The sequence below is a fragment of the Haplochromis burtoni genome, unplaced genomic scaffold, assembly GCF_018398535.1.
Source record: "Haplochromis burtoni strain Fernald_Lab_line unplaced genomic scaffold, NCSU_Asbu1 Contig_4, whole genome shotgun sequence".
Taxonomy (NCBI): Eukaryota; Metazoa; Chordata; class Actinopteri; order Cichliformes; family Cichlidae; genus Haplochromis; species Haplochromis burtoni.
Window position 1 is genome coordinate 2641295 of NW_024582365.1, and position 17645 is coordinate 2658939.

The 17645-nt window shown below is 39.9% G+C and overlaps 1 protein-coding gene across 2 annotated transcripts; it reads right to left on the reverse strand.

Annotated features, from left to right (window-relative positions):
* Positions 1–232: 232 nt before the first annotated feature.
* Positions 233–17645, reverse strand: inppl1b (inositol polyphosphate phosphatase-like 1b). 2 transcript variants are annotated; one of them, XM_014334268.2, is made up of 27 exons: positions 16041–17645; positions 14529–14592; positions 12396–12534; positions 12128–12248; positions 11542–11682; positions 10886–10973; positions 10694–10771; positions 10241–10378; positions 9976–10090; positions 9741–9841; positions 9560–9662; positions 9254–9450; positions 7860–7977; positions 7608–7704; positions 7364–7502; positions 7116–7215; positions 6873–6961; positions 6133–6214; positions 5743–5832; positions 5539–5652; positions 5368–5456; positions 5188–5275; positions 4795–4947; positions 4334–4415; positions 2231–3017; positions 2027–2157; positions 233–1015 (listed from the first exon to the last, which is right to left on the reverse strand). In XM_014334268.2, exons 1-27 carry the CDS (start codon positions 16175–16177, stop codon positions 922–924), a joined length of 3675 nt encoding a protein of 1224 aa, XP_014189754.1. In that variant the 5' UTR covers positions 16178–17645; the 3' UTR covers positions 233–921. The 2 variants fall into 2 exon arrangements, with proteins under 2 accessions (XP_014189754.1, XP_014189756.1); XM_014334270.2 differs by having other exon boundaries at positions 2027–2142; positions 16041–17644.

Consider the following 17645-nt stretch of genomic DNA (forward strand, 5'->3'; position numbering starts at 1 on the left):
ACTGCACACATTAATATAAGGTCATTGTAAAGGAAATTTGGTTGTATATCTGATTTTACATATTCTATACTTGTAGTAGATGATTTTGACTGCAATAACCCCTGTGCACTTCAGTACTAGGCCATTAAGTAGGCTATATCAGACAGCATTCAAGTAAGATAACACACCATGATCTGTGCAATGGACGGCAATGGAAGCAACTGTCTGACGGCATGAAATGACATGCAATTGCTTGGTGATAGTCAAGAGTTGCTTTATCCACTTTATAAAAACTGCATGAACCATGCACAGTGGGCATATTACAGATTAAGTGGCAGGATAATAACAGTATAGGACAGTAAACAAAATGACATATGGCAGGCCTTTTTGTATCAGCTTTCCAGATGAACTTCCAGTAGATACAGATAGATTTTATGCTTCGTGGGTTTAATAGAGATGCTTTTAAAAGCTCAGGCCCAGGCTCATTAATAGCAGTGTAATGGAAACAGACAGCAGAAGGGATGGAAGTGGAAAATAAAACAATAACCTTTTATGAACACTGGCAATTGAAAGACTATAATATTATAGTCATTTAGAATTCACTGACAATAAAATCAATGAGACCTTAATACCACAAAGCAATATTTGTATACGCGTCAGTAATGAGAAATGCCTACCAAGGACTTCCATGGATAACATCACGCTCTGGCAACATGGATGGAAGAATCAAGCAGATTGTGCAACGCATGCTTCCTGTGTTCTCTTTGCTGTGTCGACACACACAATCTATTGTTACAGTACTGATGTGATAAATGAAAAGTTGACAGGGCTGTAGTAATGTCCAGCTGGCAGCCTGTCTTACTTTTACTTCTAACAGTTCTTCCAGTTGTAACTGAGTGAATTATGATATTTTGTACCATTAATGTTGCCCGTTTCTCTATTTCAGTTCCAGGTCCTGGGCAGATTCTCGAGAATCCTGCGTCGGTGTGAAGCGTTCATTACTCCTGCAGCGCACAGATCCTCCTCAGTGATGCCACTGTAGAGTTAAAGATACATTTAATATTCCAGCATCGGACACACATCGTCATACTTGCTCACAGTTTTTCCTTCTTTTTAACCAGTAATAAAAAGATCAGCTTCTAATGTGCATCCACTGTTAGTTTGCACTCTATCTGAAGTTACCGCAAAGCTGTTGAGTCATAGATAATATCAAAAAAGTCTCATACAAAAGTTTTATGTAGTTACAAAATCTCCTTCTGGGATAAGATTCCTACAGTGCAACTGAAAGAAGAAACAACTGTGACGCAAACAAGAAATCACATGTTCATAAAAATGAAGTAAGAATGTCATAATGTTTGTATTATGCATTTCGCATGTGCAGATTTCACAGAAACCAAGTTCCATTGTGAAGAAAAAAGACAAGCAAGATCGAAAGTAGTGGGGGAAAACACGATTCAGTGGTACCAGTGTTGAGATATGACATATGAGTTTACATTAAAGTGGCCTATATGTTTCCAAGAAGCAACTACAATGTCTCAGAAAAGATCCCCTTAGTTCCTCTTCACTGCTCATTGTTGCCTCCCAGAAAAGTGTGTTGAAATGACCTTTCACTCACATGAGCTTTTTTCTACTTCTTCCTATGTTTATAATTGTTTATCAAAGCGTGTTTGGAAAAATTGAAAGTGTTTTGTTTTGAATTTACACATTTCCCCTAAATGCACCACATACAGGCAATCAAGCATTTAAAGTACTGTTCTGGAAACTGGACAGCTATGAGGATAAACTAACAGTATGTTTGTGTGTTGTTGTCCTTTTTCAAACTGTGTCTGTGAAGAACGAGCAGATTGTGAATTTGTGTGTGGCATTCTCAAATGTTTAGGTCTGTGTGATTGTAGTCATTGGCCACAGGAATTAAGAGATTAAGAGACAAAAAATAAATAGAAAAAAGCAAAAACAGAGAATAAAGTTATCCATGGAGTCACTCCAGGACAGATACACTGGTGTTATACTCATAATGATCTTACATAAATATCTAAATTAATGTTACCTGAAATAATCCAGATCATCCCAACCATTGAGGCTAAGTCCCAGGGTGTATTTTTGAAGGCCCAGAGTACTAAGAAGTTCCTGCACAGTCTCTGGTGCGCCTTGCAGGGTCGACACCTGCAGTGAGATAAACTATATATATATTTATTTGGTTAACAAAATTCAGAACTTATAGCTTTGTCTTTGAAAAAAAGATTACGCCCACCTCTTTCTCCCAGCTGCATCCTCTATCTCCATGCATGGAAGGGCCATTTCTATAATTCGTCCTCTGGTAGGGTATAGATGGGCCTCTCTGCTCTATGGGGAAAAAGTCGACTTCGCTGAGGGACTTGGCAATTTGCAAAGCAGTGAGTGAGTTGTCTCCTGTAGGTCCAGGGGGCTGATGATCCACTATCCAGGAAGCAGTGGCCTGACAGTGTGTGCGAGTGTAGGGGAGAGCTGATGGTGTCTTAGCTGCTTTGATAGGGTTGGTCCTTTCTGGAAGAAGCTGATGTTGATCCCTTCTCACCTTTTCCCTCATGATTGCTGAGTGATTCATATACAAGTTCTTTACACTGACTTCAGGCTGTAGGGAGTCCAGAACAATATTTTTACTTTGATATTTGCCTGTGGGTGGTGAAGTCTGTTCTTGGCAATGTGAAATGGCTTTACGTGATGGTGGAGGAATGGGAGATGGGGTTTTGGCTGGAAAGAGTTGATAAGAAGAGTGGGATTGGGATGCATGAAGGTCACTGGTTGTCAAATACTGGGACAGCATGGCTGGAATTTCAATTTCTGTAAAGTCCGATCTGCGGCCAGGTCTGCTGTCAAAGCTATGCCTCCCTGAGACTTTTGGGAGCTGCAAAGCCTCATTACCAGACCAGATCACCTGAGGATCCCTTCGATGGGGAAGCGCATCTTCCACCCTATGTGGCACGGACACGCCTTCAAAGATGTAGTAAGCGGGATTGGTGTAGCTGCTTGGATTTAGTTTGGCGGGAGCAGCTGAGGACCTGCAATGAATTAAAAAAGCCCTGAATTAAGCAAACTCAACCACATACAAAAGTTACTGTCATCCTCAATTCTCACTCAGTAGCCACACAACTTTCTAATATTTCTTAGAGTTTTGTTTCAGTTTCATTTCAATTAGTTCCCAGAATGAGTTAGCTCCTTTCAGTTAAAATAAGCTTTGTTTTTATTATTATAACATCGATAAAAGGTTGGCTGGAGCAAGATTCAAGAAGTTCAGATGAGGTATTACTGTATACTTTGTGAAAGCAACTGAATCATATAAGGATGCCATGCAAACATCAAAGAAGAGGTACTGGTTTAATAAACCAACGCGTCACTATCTTTTCATGCTTAATGTGTAAACAAATCTAACCAAACTGACAAAGAATAAAGCATTTTATATTTTTAATTCATATTAATTACAGTAATTACCCACAATTGTTTTTATAGTTTCCACATCTCCAACAATGTTGGCTCTGTGTTTAAGCCAGGATTGTGCTCACTTACAGGCATGTACGCAGACAGCTGCAGACACTACATTCACATAGTCATTAGTTTTATATTTTCCACCTGGAGTCTACATTAAGGACTAGTCCATTTTTCACAGAATGTAGCATAGGCACAAGATATCATCATTGAGTCATATTCCGGTGGATCACATGTAAAGGGCCGCAGTAACTAAAGCACCAGCATTTGTAGTTCCCGTAAAAGCTTACTTACACACACCTTACTCTACATACCACAAACTACACATAATTCATCCAAGCAGACTTCAAACATGGAAAAAGCACGAGATTAACAATTTGGTCGTGATGTTAGATGGCATCTATGTCTGAAAGCAAGTGTAATCCCAGCCAAAGCCCTGCACAGCAGTTTCTAATAGTTTCTGACAGAGGCAACTAAAGATATATGGCTTCCATATCACAATGCCTTCAACAAGAAAAGCCCATCTGCATGTATTTAACTAACCAGCAAAGTTTCTCAATGATGCTGCACTTTAAAATGCCAAAAATGTATTCTAGTCTTGGGAAATTTGTGCCATCAGATGCCAGAGATTGGGAAACGTAAGTTTTCAGACATTCAGATTAAAGTAATTAAAGTAGTACATTTCAACATCTATGCCAGTTAGATGGGAAACAAATTTCTCTCATACAATTCTCTAAAATACGTGTATACAGTGGAATGTGAATCTAAATGTAAGCATGATAGTATGGAAAAATATAGACAAAATGTGCTCACATCCACTAATCATTTGTACAACGTCTGTCCCAGAAAATGTCACCGAGCCCCTTTTCTTGACAAATGACGCTGTCCTCACCTGGTTACAGGGATCCGTGTCACTGCAGGAGACATGTGTCCCCTACCAGAGCCTTTATGATCTTTCTCAATACTGAAGCACTCTGGAAAAGTCAAATCACAGGAAATGAAAATCTCATTTTCTAGTATACAAAATGGACTTACAAAACTAAGTCTGTTTGGGGTGATTAGGCCAAAGGCTGTTGTTGTTGTGTGTGTTGTGCCTGACCTGATGGCATAATACCCATCTGTCCTGTCTCAGGATGCATCTGGTCAGTCAATCGGGAGCCAAAAGAGGAAGCAGCCGATAGATACCAGCAAGTGTAAAGCCAAGCCAGGGATCATTGAGGAACCAAATAGAGGAAGCAATGTGAAACTCACAGGAGTCAAAGAAAGTGACAGAGGATGGAGATGAAGGTTTAGTGGGAAGTGATAGTGCAAGCAAGGCAGAGGTTAAAAGAAGACCAGTTTAATGTGACCCACCATAGATCTTCTCCCGCGTTGCTTGCTTGTCCTTGGGCACATGAACTCTGACACGTCCGCGTATGGAGCCCATTTCCTCACCTCGGTGACTCAGAAAAGTCTCAAACTGGTCAGATGCACCGGTGACGGAGCGCAAAGCCACACAGCATTCACCTATGGCAAAGATATTTTTTATAAAAATGCTCATTAGATCAAGTAAAACTTTGTTTATGTATGAGATTTGACACGAGATGGTTGCAAAGCCAAATAAAGGAAGTATTAGTATTGATAAGAATATAGTAAATTTAATTAAAAAAAAACACTATTGCATTGTGTTTTAACATAGTTGGGTCTTTGAAGGCACTGTTTGGCAATGCTACAGTCATGAAGGGACAAACTTGCTCAGCGACCAACCGTATGATTCAAACCCATCACATGACTTCACAGACAGCAGCATGTGTTGATCTTGAAGATGATCCATCTCAGACATAATTGGAAGGAGCTATAATAGGACACACAGAGAAACACAAGTTAAAAAAATAATAAATAGATGAGTTATATTTTAGCCGCTTCTCAATAGTCTGAATGCCCGACCTTTGGTAGTTGTTTGAAGGACCAGGCGAGTTTGAGAAACCCAGGAACGTCACAGCTCTGTGAGTCATTCTCACTTGAACGTCGCGTCTCTGCAAAGAGAAATACTAAAAATAAACGACTCTGGTGCATAATGCTTCACAAAAAAATTCACTTACTGATATGAAACCATACCTTCAAGGCACAAAGAATGAAATTCAATGAAGAACTTTGCCTTGCTCGCCGTCTTCACAATCGCCTCAATACCTTCGAGAATAATCCAGGCCCTCTCCGTGCTGGAATTTGAATCTGTTTGAATTGAAAATACTGTACTGTTAATTTCACGAAGACATTCTGTCAAAGTGCTTATGTCCAAAGGGACAACAACCATGACAGCACCTGTTTTGGAGGTGGACTGTGATGTCACTCCCACTTGAAATGTGGCAAAAACAGGTGAATGATCACTTGTGAAGATGTCATCTGTGCAACCTAGTAAGAGATAATATATTACACAATTTAAAAAGCCGCACTAAATATCTCTGTGTGCTGTTGCTACAGCAACATGACTTTGTGGTAAAGCACATGAGCTGTTAATCATATTTGAAGGAGTGTGTCAAAATAATATCCAGTATCTGTTTTGTTTCAACAGTTTGCTTGAGTTTGTCAAAATAGAAGTGCGGCTTATAGAGAGGAAATGACCGTTGCTTTCATAATGGCCCACAACCGAGTAAGTTCATTTTATTGGGCGATAGGTGACTGGTCATTACCGCAGCAGTCTGCACGGCTTACCGTATGCAGTGCAGGTGATGTGCGTCTCTGGGTAGGACTTCCACAGAATCCTGTCACACCATGATGGGACATTGACTCGCACCTACAGGAATGCATTTAGCCATAAAATAATCAACAGTGAATTGTATTGGTCTGCGTAAAAATGAAATTCATATACGTATTCATAGCGTGCGCTCTGAAGGATTTGTGTTATGCCAAACATTCGTGTTCTAGAAATGAGTTTAACGCTTAGCCTCCTATTTTTAGAGAGTGGGTCAGCTAGTGTCAATCACCAAAGCACTTCCGACCCTTTAAAGAGGATTAAGTTACAAAAAAGTAACAAATAACTCGTCTTAATGACTGTATATTTTCTGTATATTTACTTGAATGATTTAAATTTGATTTTTGGGGTGATTTGGATCCAGCCCTGAAAAGGTTGGTGATTATTGTTTGCACACACTTTTACTACATCTTTTCATTCTCAAAAAAAAAAAAAAAAAAAATACACAGTGAAACAAAAAGTCAGCTTCATGTAAAGCACATGTGCTAATCCAGTTCCAGAATGAAGTAACAACCACCGGCAACCACAGACAATGAGACTTCTTGCAACATGCCACTTTAAAAGTTACCCCAATTTTTGTGAACTATTCAGGTGTAAATATTGTTTTTATTTTCGGGATGTGTAATCTGTTGTGCGTTGTTTTGTTTTTTTATACATTTCCCTGTTTTTCAGAAAGAAAGAAAAAAGAAAGCAAGCTCACCCCTGAGGTCTTGTACTTTTGCCATAGGTAGCAATCTCTAGAGCCACGTTCATACCGATAGGTGGGTGGAAATGCTATCTTCTCTTCCTCTTAACCATGATAAATAAAGAAAGTGAGAAGAATAAGAAAAGTCAATGAGATCATACTGTTGCTATTTAGGAAATTGCATTTCAGCATTTTTCACAATGCGTGCAGATATAATACTGGACTTTCAATATAAAACAAGGCAAAACTGAAACTCACTGAAATAGAGAAAGGCTTTCCTTTTGTGTCTCTCTTGGGTCAGCTGGTCGGCACACATTAGCTCCTCAAATTCCCTTTTGGATACATGCTTCAGGATGTCCTGGAGTTAGTAAGCAGTGACATCAGTGTATAGGATGTCACAAATAATTGTTATTTCACATGTACTATTAGGAAAATCTTCAAGTGTGCTAAGTCACTCAGTATGTTAAGAAACAGGAGAACAAAGAAATAAGCAGCGTCAGTCTGACCTGTACGTCCAGGTCAAGCCTGTAGTTGAGGTCTCCACACCAGAAGAGATGGGTGAAGCGCAGGCTTATGTCAAAAGCAAAGAGCTGTTTGTCACCCAGAGACAGCAGCCTGAGGATGTCCACAAAGTTCTGGTTCCTCCTGGACATTAAACAAAAAGAGATACAACAAAATAAAAAGGGTTTTTTTGAAGTGCAAGAAACGACCAGAGCACACAAAATTTCTAAACACATTTGGAGAATGCACCTCAGGACTTTGTCGCTTCCAGACGTCAGGTGGCAATTGACGAACCCAAAGGACGTTCCATTGAAGTGGAAGGAGACCCCAACAGCTCCCTTGTTACCTGAAACAATAGAAGCAGTCAACCTTAAATCTACAGGTTAATGAAACATCTTGTCCTATCAACAATCATGCACAGAGTTTGGGGGGTCTTGCTGTATATTTACTGAATTTGCTTTGTGTGCACTTGTGATGGTGAGATCATGCAGAGCAGCCTACCCAATGTGTTCCCCAAGCCAGTCTTCACGCTGGCTGTGTTCACATGGCTGATGCGACTCTCATGCTCAGGCTTTACAAACACGGCCAGCCTTATATTCCAGAGGGACTGCACTGCCACCTACAGGACAATACCCCACATTGTAATACTGCATTATTGTTTCCAACCAGTCAAAACAATTATTTAACGGTTTCCAAAAAGGCAAACTCTGGAATGAAATGCTTTATTTTTAGAGTGTGTTGTTGTTAAAAATGTTCCCATTTAAACATTTTTACTGCATGAGACAAAATGTGTGTTCCCATGCACTTCGTCATCTAAGGAGCTTAGAAAGAAAAGCTCTGGACTTCAGAACCGAAGAAGCAACTTAAAGAAGTCCAGACGCTTTTCTTTCTAAGCTCCTTAGACTACAATGACCTGGATGACTGAGAACCTTCACAGACATGCACTTAGTCATGCATTTATATTAATATTTGGGCTTTCACATAAGTGTTATTGCCCTTTAAAATTCTAAAGTGTTATTGTTTTAATTGTATATGCTATAAGAAGAATAAAGCACTGATTTACATGAGCTTAAAATTAAACTTTAATAACAGAGGTGACCCAATTGTAGAACATGGCAAAAGATTAATATTGATATTCATTTAACCTGTAAAGTAAACTGTAGGCCTAATGTTGATCATTTTTCTAATGTAAGCCTCATTTTTGAAATACTTCTGGTCAGATCAAAGGTATTATAGCGCATGAACTCAACGTTTGTATAAAAATCAAACAGAATAATATAAAATTAAATATGTGGAGATTTTGGGCTGTGTAAAGATAAATGTTTTAATAGCTGGATGATTCTTTTAGAGGTATGAACGTGGACTGAATGAATTCTGTAAGGAGCATTTGGAAAACTGAAATTCGGTATTAAAAACATTTTTTTAAATTTAGTTTTAATAATGTAATTATATAAATCCAAAGCTGCAGGACATGAACATAATGTGATGTTATGTATGTAAATAATAAATAAAAGACAATTGGATAGGATAAAGCTCCTCACTTTATCCTATTAGTGGACCTTGCCTCTGATTGTTGAAGTAATTATTACATTTCTATGACAATTAACAAACTTTGATGTATAAATTCAATCAACCTCTTATTTAATTCATTTGGATGTAGCGTTTTCAGTGGGTGAAACATTTCTTTGATCAACTTCTCTTAGACTGAAGAAGTCACTGATGAACAGATGAACAAAATCAGCTTTTTGGGATTTGCTTATCTGGATGATTTAACATGCATTTAACAACCCATCTCTCTACATTTACATGTGATGGATTTAGATTAATTTACTCCATATTTAGCCATGGGAATCACAGAATTCAGCTGAGAAGAAAATTGAGAAAAGGACACCTACTTGTTTGAAATCAATGTGAGTATAGCTGCGAAGGGTTGCTTTGATGTGATCTGTCCACTCTCTTTCCCCCTGGGGGTTTTCCTGAGTCCCTAAGGCATAGATGTCATGAGGAAGCAAGGCGGTTGAGTCATCAGGGGTGTGTCCCAGACCGCAGCAGGTCACCCACGACTGTAGACTTCGAGGAGGAGGGGAGCCACCTGCACAATTAAAACAGAAGAAGTCAGAGTTAAAAAGATCACCTAACAATAACTCAGCACAATGTTGTCTGGCTGTGAAAAAAGACTCCCATTGTGTTTTAATGTTTACCCATATTCCAGGTGCCAACAAAAACGGAGATCACATCAGGTTCACTCCGCTGAGAGTGCCTGGTTTTCATCAGCTGGAGGAGCTGGCAGAACGCATCGCATTTCTAAAAGAAATGACAGTGAGTTATGATGAGAGAAACAGCAGATTCCAGTAAATGAAAAACTTCAGTATTGCGCCTTACCCGTGCACTCTCAAACGTCATCTCCCGCGGTGTGCTGTGGTGGCTGTCAACCATCATGCGTACCTTGGCTGGACTGCTCTGAAACTTGACAATCTGAAGGACTGATAAACAGGGAAAAAACAGAAAATAATAAAGTAATACATACATATAATAATTATTAAACAATATTTTTGCTTTGAAGAGATACGTTTTAGCCACTGTAAATAGCTAGGAAACAAAGCAAAGATTTCCTTACTTCTGTCATGTGAGACTCTTTCTATACCAAATGAGCCAGTCTTCTTGTCAAAAAGCAACACTCCTGCGTCCACATCCACAGAAACAGTTTGTCTGCCATACCTCAACATCTTCACCTGAAAAAAGACATCAGGACATTTAAGGTCAGAGATGAGTTCATTTGTCTTGCTTTCAGTCATCTCTTTAAAAGATGGCATGTAAGTGAAGAACAGACTATAGATTTTTGATTGTAGTAAAACTTGAGGCTTTTTCTCACTCTAGTTTACCTGAAAGGAGTAGACTGGCAGCTGCCGGGCATTGCTCTTTGCGGGGGTTACACAGGTCGGTGATGGTTCAGGAGGGGGTGGGCTGGGCTGCACTGCCAGGTTGTGATTAGTCACAGCATCTTGTAAAGCTTTTAATACCTTTATGGGAAAATGATATCAAATGCATTGTTGCAATGTATAACTTGTGCTGTCTATCAGGAAAAAAAAAGGGGGGTTGTTTTAATTTATGTATAATTATTAACACTTTATCATCACTTAACCGAACGCTATGACTAAAGGTAAACTTTGAAAAGGATAAAGACTAACAAAAAGAGCTGCCTGGTAGTTTGTTAAAGACTTTTAATTCTAAGTTATGTAGCTTTATTGCCCATGTAAGAAGTATATGAATGAGTTTTCGAGTGTTAGACCTTTTTCAGCTCCACAGCAGAAGTTTTATTTTCATCATAAACGTACCTTTTTCTCCAAAGAAGAAAGGAGACTGACCAAAGCTGAGATCTTACACAACAGGTTCTCTATATCCATCTCTGAACCCTTGTTAACAATAAAAAAAAAAGCACTCAATTAGTTTGTCTATATGGATGTCTACTACATTTAGTGCATAATGTTAAGAAAAAAAAAAACCATAATATATAGTTTGTATTGTACCTGTGCCTTGAGGGGTGTTAAGGAGCAGCTAGGATGGTCAAAGACTTTGGCCAGGGTCTCCAGACTTGAGAGAGTCAGATCAATCTCACTGTTAAATAAATAAATGCACAATTTTAATTTACCCATTATTCATCTGTTATTCCTAACTTCTTATCCAATTCAGGGTTATGAGGAAGCTGGAGCCTATCCCGAAAGGTGGGGTAAACCCTGGGAATGTCTATCACAGGGCTAACAGAGAGTAACATCGCTCAGTCTCAAAATCACACCTGTAGACAATTTAACATTAACCTAATAACAATATCTATGAACTGCATGAGAAAGCTGGTTTACCACAAGAGAACCCACACAGGTACAAGAAGAAGATATGAACTCCACAGAAAGATCTCAGTGGACCTGCGATAGATTCAAACCCAGAACCTCCTTGTGAGGCAATAGTGCTAATGACTTTACCATCATGCTTTCCTAATCAGTCTCAAACATACGTAAATTTTAAAGAAGTGAATCAAAAATTAAAAGTCTATTGCAGGTGAACTAGTATATATCCTGCATATAGCAAACAATGACACCTTGTGTGTGGCAATAACAATCCATACACTGCAGGCTGCTACAACTGGTCAAAAGCTCAGCACTGAAATCAAGTGTGAAAGGATGCTAACCTGTTGAGGCCTTGGCAGGCAGCACCCAGAGTGCGTTTGAGGTGGCATAGTGTTGTTGCCCCTTTATGCACATTCTCAATGTCAAGAGGAAGCTCACTGAAGAGGTAGTCATTCAACAGGCCAATCACATCACCTGCAGTACTATTAAATAAACAAGGAAAAAAATCAGATTATATTGTATAAAGCATGAAAGCCATCTTTTTTGTACTGAATATGAGAGAAACAGAGTAGGCTAAAAGCAGAGGTTTAACACAGAGCAGACAGTATATCAGCACAGTTTATTAATAGGGCAAAAAAGTCAAAAGAGGGAAGTGCTTTGCAAATAGTTGCTATGCTTGATCGCCAACAGGTGCATGAGCTAATAAAAGAGCTGATTAGATGCAATCATATTAACGTGAAAATAGAAATTAATAGGCAGCATAAGTTTGTAAGAAACCACATTCATGCATGTGACTTTATGTGATGCAGTAATATCAAATATGGACACTTCTTATTAAAAAAGGCTAATAATTTATAACATAAACTGTGCAAGGAATATCTCTGAAATAGGTGTATTTTTGGCAATGGAATTAATTAATAAATATACCTGGATGTGTTTAGCTCTTGCAACTTATCGAGAAACAGGGCACGAGGGGCTGCTTTTGCTGGGGAGCCTATGAAAGGTACTGTGCCGACAGACGCTGGAGCAGAAGTTGGCTTCTCATCATCTGTGCATACGCGAAACACAACATTTGAACATTACAGCACAGAGTGAAGGATCTAGACATCGCTATTAAAGCCACATGTTTTATTATGTGTACAACATGCAGGTTAATAAAGGGTACAGACAAAACGGATTTATCGTGACATCCAACCTGAGCTCTCGTCACCACTGTCCGTATCACGGGGTACAGGATACAGCAGAGGAGTGACCAGGCCTTTGTGGGGTTGCTGGTACCCCAACACCAAGTCCTCCAGTGTCCGGAAACAATTCACCTGCACCCCTTGTGTTGTCTATAAAACACACAAATGCAACAGCAGATGATTCATTTTATGTCTGGTTTAAAATGTCTTGACCTAGCATAAATTCTCATTCTACACAGGAAGAAAACCAAAAAAAGGAATGCAGAAGGTAAGGGATGCAATAATTCTGTTTAAATCTGTCGAGTAGTTTGAATTAAAAAGAGTATTTCACTTTTAAAAGGTTGTGCATAGAAGTACAGATATTACTGCATAGCTTCAACGTATATGTAAAAGAATGTACTGCTATATGAAGGCCTTATTTGGATCCACAAACACTGAAACTTGTTAAGAATCAACGATGAGATTTCAAGATTGTTAAGAGAAAATTTTCCCCGACTGTGTTATAAAAGAATTAAATTACTAAGTAGATTTTAATTTGTACAACATATCTTTCAATGAATGTTTCACACCAGACATCCACCCCCTTTCCTCTTCCGAAATCTTGCTTGGTAGAGCAAAGCAGAAGTATTGATTTGCATGACAGAAAAAGGCACATGCAGATGATTTGCTGTGATAAAAGGTGTCCCTGAGAGATTTAGAAAGCTTTCCCTTGTGGCCCAACAGAGAGATGACATCACTTCCAGCTATTTCCTGACTATAGCAGCACTTAGCTCTCTGTTTCACTGTGGTCCTGCATAAAAAAAAAAACCTCTAAAATCCCCTCACCACATAATAACAAATTTCTTTTCAAAATTATCTTTAATACATGACTAGATTCATACAACACACATTAAAACCACAAGCTCAAGTAAGCCTTCTCTAAAGGTTTTCACTAAAATCTGGAAAACTTAAAGTAACTGAAAGCAGCATGATTGGAATTTAAGATAAAGAAAAGATGCTGCCATAGGTACTCACACTATACAAAATGGCATGGTACATATTAGACCACAAAACCAAGTGTGCCCTTTTCCTGTGCCCTCCTTTAGAAGTTTTTGTTTTCGTTTTGTGGTGAGAAACCAGTTTTTGGCTTGAGCTAAATGTCTGTTTTGCCAGGAACTCTTCAAATAGTATTTTTATACCACAAGGGTCTCTTGAAAAGCAATTAAAAAGAAATGAAAAGGAATAGAAGACAGTGAAAGACAAAATTGGCCCCAAAATATCTCCATGGCCCTCTTGGAAAAACAAAAAGGCAAGCGCAAGACTAGTGAGTTAGTGGAGCAAATCCAGTGAGGGAAAATACATACTGAAGGTTTATACACATGGCAGTGGAAAAACAACTGAAATAGCAACAGAGTTTTAGGTCTTTATTGGAAACTGGAGGATTTTTCCAAGTCAGCGGCCTTAAAAAAACAAACTGCCAGACAATCACTATTAAACTTGTTATTGAACTTTAATAAGCAGACACTGCTATAAAAAAAAGAAAGGTCAGAGATGATTTGTGGTTTAGGCCCCAAAAATATTTATTCCTCTCACTCACCCACTGAGTGCGTGCTTTTGTTGGTGCAAACTTTGTGCTTGTGTGTGTTCTTTAATAGTCTAATAATCAGGTCATTTGCGAACTAAATACGCCTGCTCGAAGCATCAAAAACAGACACATACCATCTCTGGCTTAAACTCTCCCACATCCAACAGAATCATTACGCTTAACACAAACAGACCCATATATACACATGACAAATAAGCACACCCATTGGTCAATGACTTAGTGTGTGGGTTGAGTAGGAATCTTTGAGACATTAAAACAATTTCTCCTCTGTGCTGCTGAGCTCATGCTGCAAGCATGCAGCCACATGGCAGAGATGCCATTCAAACAACAAAGTTACTGCAGTTGTAACAGAGTCTTTACAGAGACGAAACACAAACATGTTCCTGTTCTCCTCACAACAGGCAAAAACAAACCAACGTTTGATCCTTCTAACTTGAGTCGTACTCCCCTCCGTGTGCACAGTTTGTGACAAGGTTTGAGACGCGTATGGTGTGGTGTTTTTACTTGGGTCCTTTTTTCCAGGAAGAGCATCCAGGGCCATGTGACAGGGAGCACTCACCTGAACTGCTAGAAGACCATCTGCGTCAGGAAGAATACGATAGGTGTGAACATGACGTTGGAACCTTTAGAAACCAAAAATTACAGTGGTTATTGGTACTGCAAAATACTACAAGGCAAATGCTCAAAGGCAAAGTGTGCATAAATGTAGGTTTTTTTAAGGATCCCATGTGGATCCCATGTGTGTATTAAAGACAATAATTTTCTCAGTAGTTTTACAGATCACTGACTACAGATCAACAATGTGTCAAAGAAGAACATCATCTCCATCCATCACTTCAAAAGACACATTCAGGCAGCATATAAAGATGAACAGGTTTAAAGTGTTTTGCTACAGTATATTACATGAAGAAAGTGATGGAAGAAAGGGTCAGTACAAAAAGGGGGGAGGGGGGCAATTTCAAAGAGTGAATGAGATACTGAGAAAAGAATGAAGGGAAAGTGGGAGCACTGTGACCAGCCAGGCTCAGCTTTCAGGAATGTATCTGGCTTTGGCTGATGAGCAGTCAGCGTAGTGCGGTCGCTGGAGCTCCTGCCCACTTTCAGGGGCCCCAGGGAAGAAAGAGGGGTAAGTGGGGAAACAGGGAGCAATGAGCTAGGGTTAGACAGCCTGTGATGGACTTTACTTGGACGATACCATCTGACTAGTCTGGAGAGTGTGTATTTGTGAAGTCTGCCCAGCGTGTAGGCACTTTTAGCCACAGATGTTCCTTCACTGCCTTCTGCCAGATGATGGTGAAAGTGATGGATATGACAGGATGAGAAAAGCTGCTGAATCAATTTACAAATGACGACATTCTGTAGAGCTAAATGCTTAATATTTGACAGGTCTATGTGCCAAAATCGAAATGTCTTACATGGGTAGGTGTACTTATTTCTGGTTTTGTGTAAAAACAGAACAATAAATGAGAAATTTGATATTTTCAGTGAGCTAAAACAAATAAAATGAGACTTTCTTCCAATACATTTCGCAATATTAATGCAGAGGGTCACTTATTATTGCATTTTCCCTTCTAAGTTCTGAGGGATACAGCATTACTATCAATGGCTTCACATTTAAAATGTGCTTGTTATTAATATACCGCCTAAAGCAGGGGTGTCAAACTCAAATACACAGTGGGCCAAAATTCAAAACTGGAACAAAGTAGCGGGCTAACGTTAATATTTATTGAAATATATTTATTCCTCCAGATATAAGAATGAATCTTTTTTTATGGACTCAAACACGTTTTGCTGAAAAACTGAATATGGAACAAGCAAAGCTTAATACTAAACAATATATATATTAGCTGTATAATACCAGTAGGCCAGCTCTAATAGTAATTTGGTATGGCTTCGCGGGCCAAATGTAATTAGGCTGCGGGCCAAATTTGGCCCGCGGGCCAGAGTTTGACACCTATGGCCTAAAGAGTATAGTCCATAAGATAATTGTGTTCGATTATGAGAGGCAAACGGCTCACTCTCTGAAATTGTGTGTGTGTGTGTGTGTGTGTGTGTGTGTGTGTGTACTCACAGCAGGCATAATGCATAGGCTCCTGGCACAGACTCACTGTCTCTCACTAGGTAGCTGCCATCTCTCCCTGCCCGTGCCAACAAGTCCTCTGCATACACACGGCTGATGTCACGGTGATACCATGCTGCCGTAGCCATGGCAAACAATGTTGAGAGTTATGATCATAAAAATAATCCACATGAGGTGATGACATAGGTTTACTGTCACACTTGCTCTGATAGCACCGCACTGGAGCTCTTTCACCTATGTCATTAGCCACTGAGTGTGCTGAGTGGTCTACTTTAGTGTTTCAGCCTTTCCCATGATCCTCTTCTTCATGACCAAAGTGTCAGAAAGAAGAAAATTCTACCAGCTAGCACTTCCTGGGTTCCTGTTGTTTTCTTCTGGGTCACATATCCTGTTGAATTGAGGTCACAAAGAAGAAATATCCAGCTGAGCGCAAGGTTAGTCCACTCCAGCAACAGCCTTCAGTCCATTTATCTGGTAATATCCTTGTGTAGAGAAAGACCTAGTTACAGTTTTTGGTCGCAAGTTGCTGCACCTAGGTGGGTGTGTTGCTCCAACAAACACAGACCATCATAACAGAGGGAGGGAGGGAGAAAGAGAGAGAAGGAGGTAGAAGAAAAACAGCGAGAAGTGCAGAGTCTGAATGAAACAGCCACCCCTCAGGCAATGACGGAGCCTCTAGCTAAACCACAAACACAAGCCCTCCTCTTGTCCCAAAACAAAAGCCCCACATGCAAACAACAGGAAAAGAAGAACCAAGAATGGCAAAATAAACAAATCAAGCTGCACACACAGCACTTACACACTCCCAGGCAAACACGCAGGCAGCAAAGACAGAAACATACCAGATGGAACTCAGTCAGCACTAAAACCAGACAGGCATGCAACAGAAACCAGACTAATTCAAATGATTTCCCAGCTCTGTTGCCATATAAGGGAATAGGAACACCCTCCAAAAGTTCAGCTGATCACTGCAGTTGCCTTTCCTTCTTCCAAGCTCAGATTCCATTTGGAGTTTGTTTGGTTGGATGTAGGCTACTCTGGGAAATTTACTTTCATGCTGGAAGAGTGTGCTGCTGTGTGTGTCTCGTCAGAAAGGTTCCGTCTGCTCTGGCGTGGTCTCCAGCGGTTCTTCAGAGTGCTGTCAGAGCAGAGGGAGGGAGCACAGAGGCAGAGGACAACCCCATAAGAGCACAGGGCAGACAGAGGAAGTGACTCGACATTCCAGATGGCGGACATAGCCAGGAGAATTCTTGTGAGGCCCTCAGCTTCACCACCGGAGTGTGAAACAGAATGCTGCTTCCTTTTTGTTATTTCCTCCCCATTTATTTTCTTCTTCTTCTTTCCCCTGCCTTTTGTCTTCCCTCAAATTCTAAACAGAAAGCACAGCTCTCCCCTCATCGGTGAGCTGTTTGGCTTAACTTCAATTTCTTCCTCATTTGCCAGCATCCTTATCCTCAGACATTTCAGATTCTGGCCAGCATTTCACCCCTTCTTTCTGTCAGCCAACCCGCTTTCTTGTTCTAACCCTCCCTTCACTTCCCTTCCTCTATTGCTCACTCGTTCACTCCCAGCTAAACGCTGTGTCCATATGGTTAT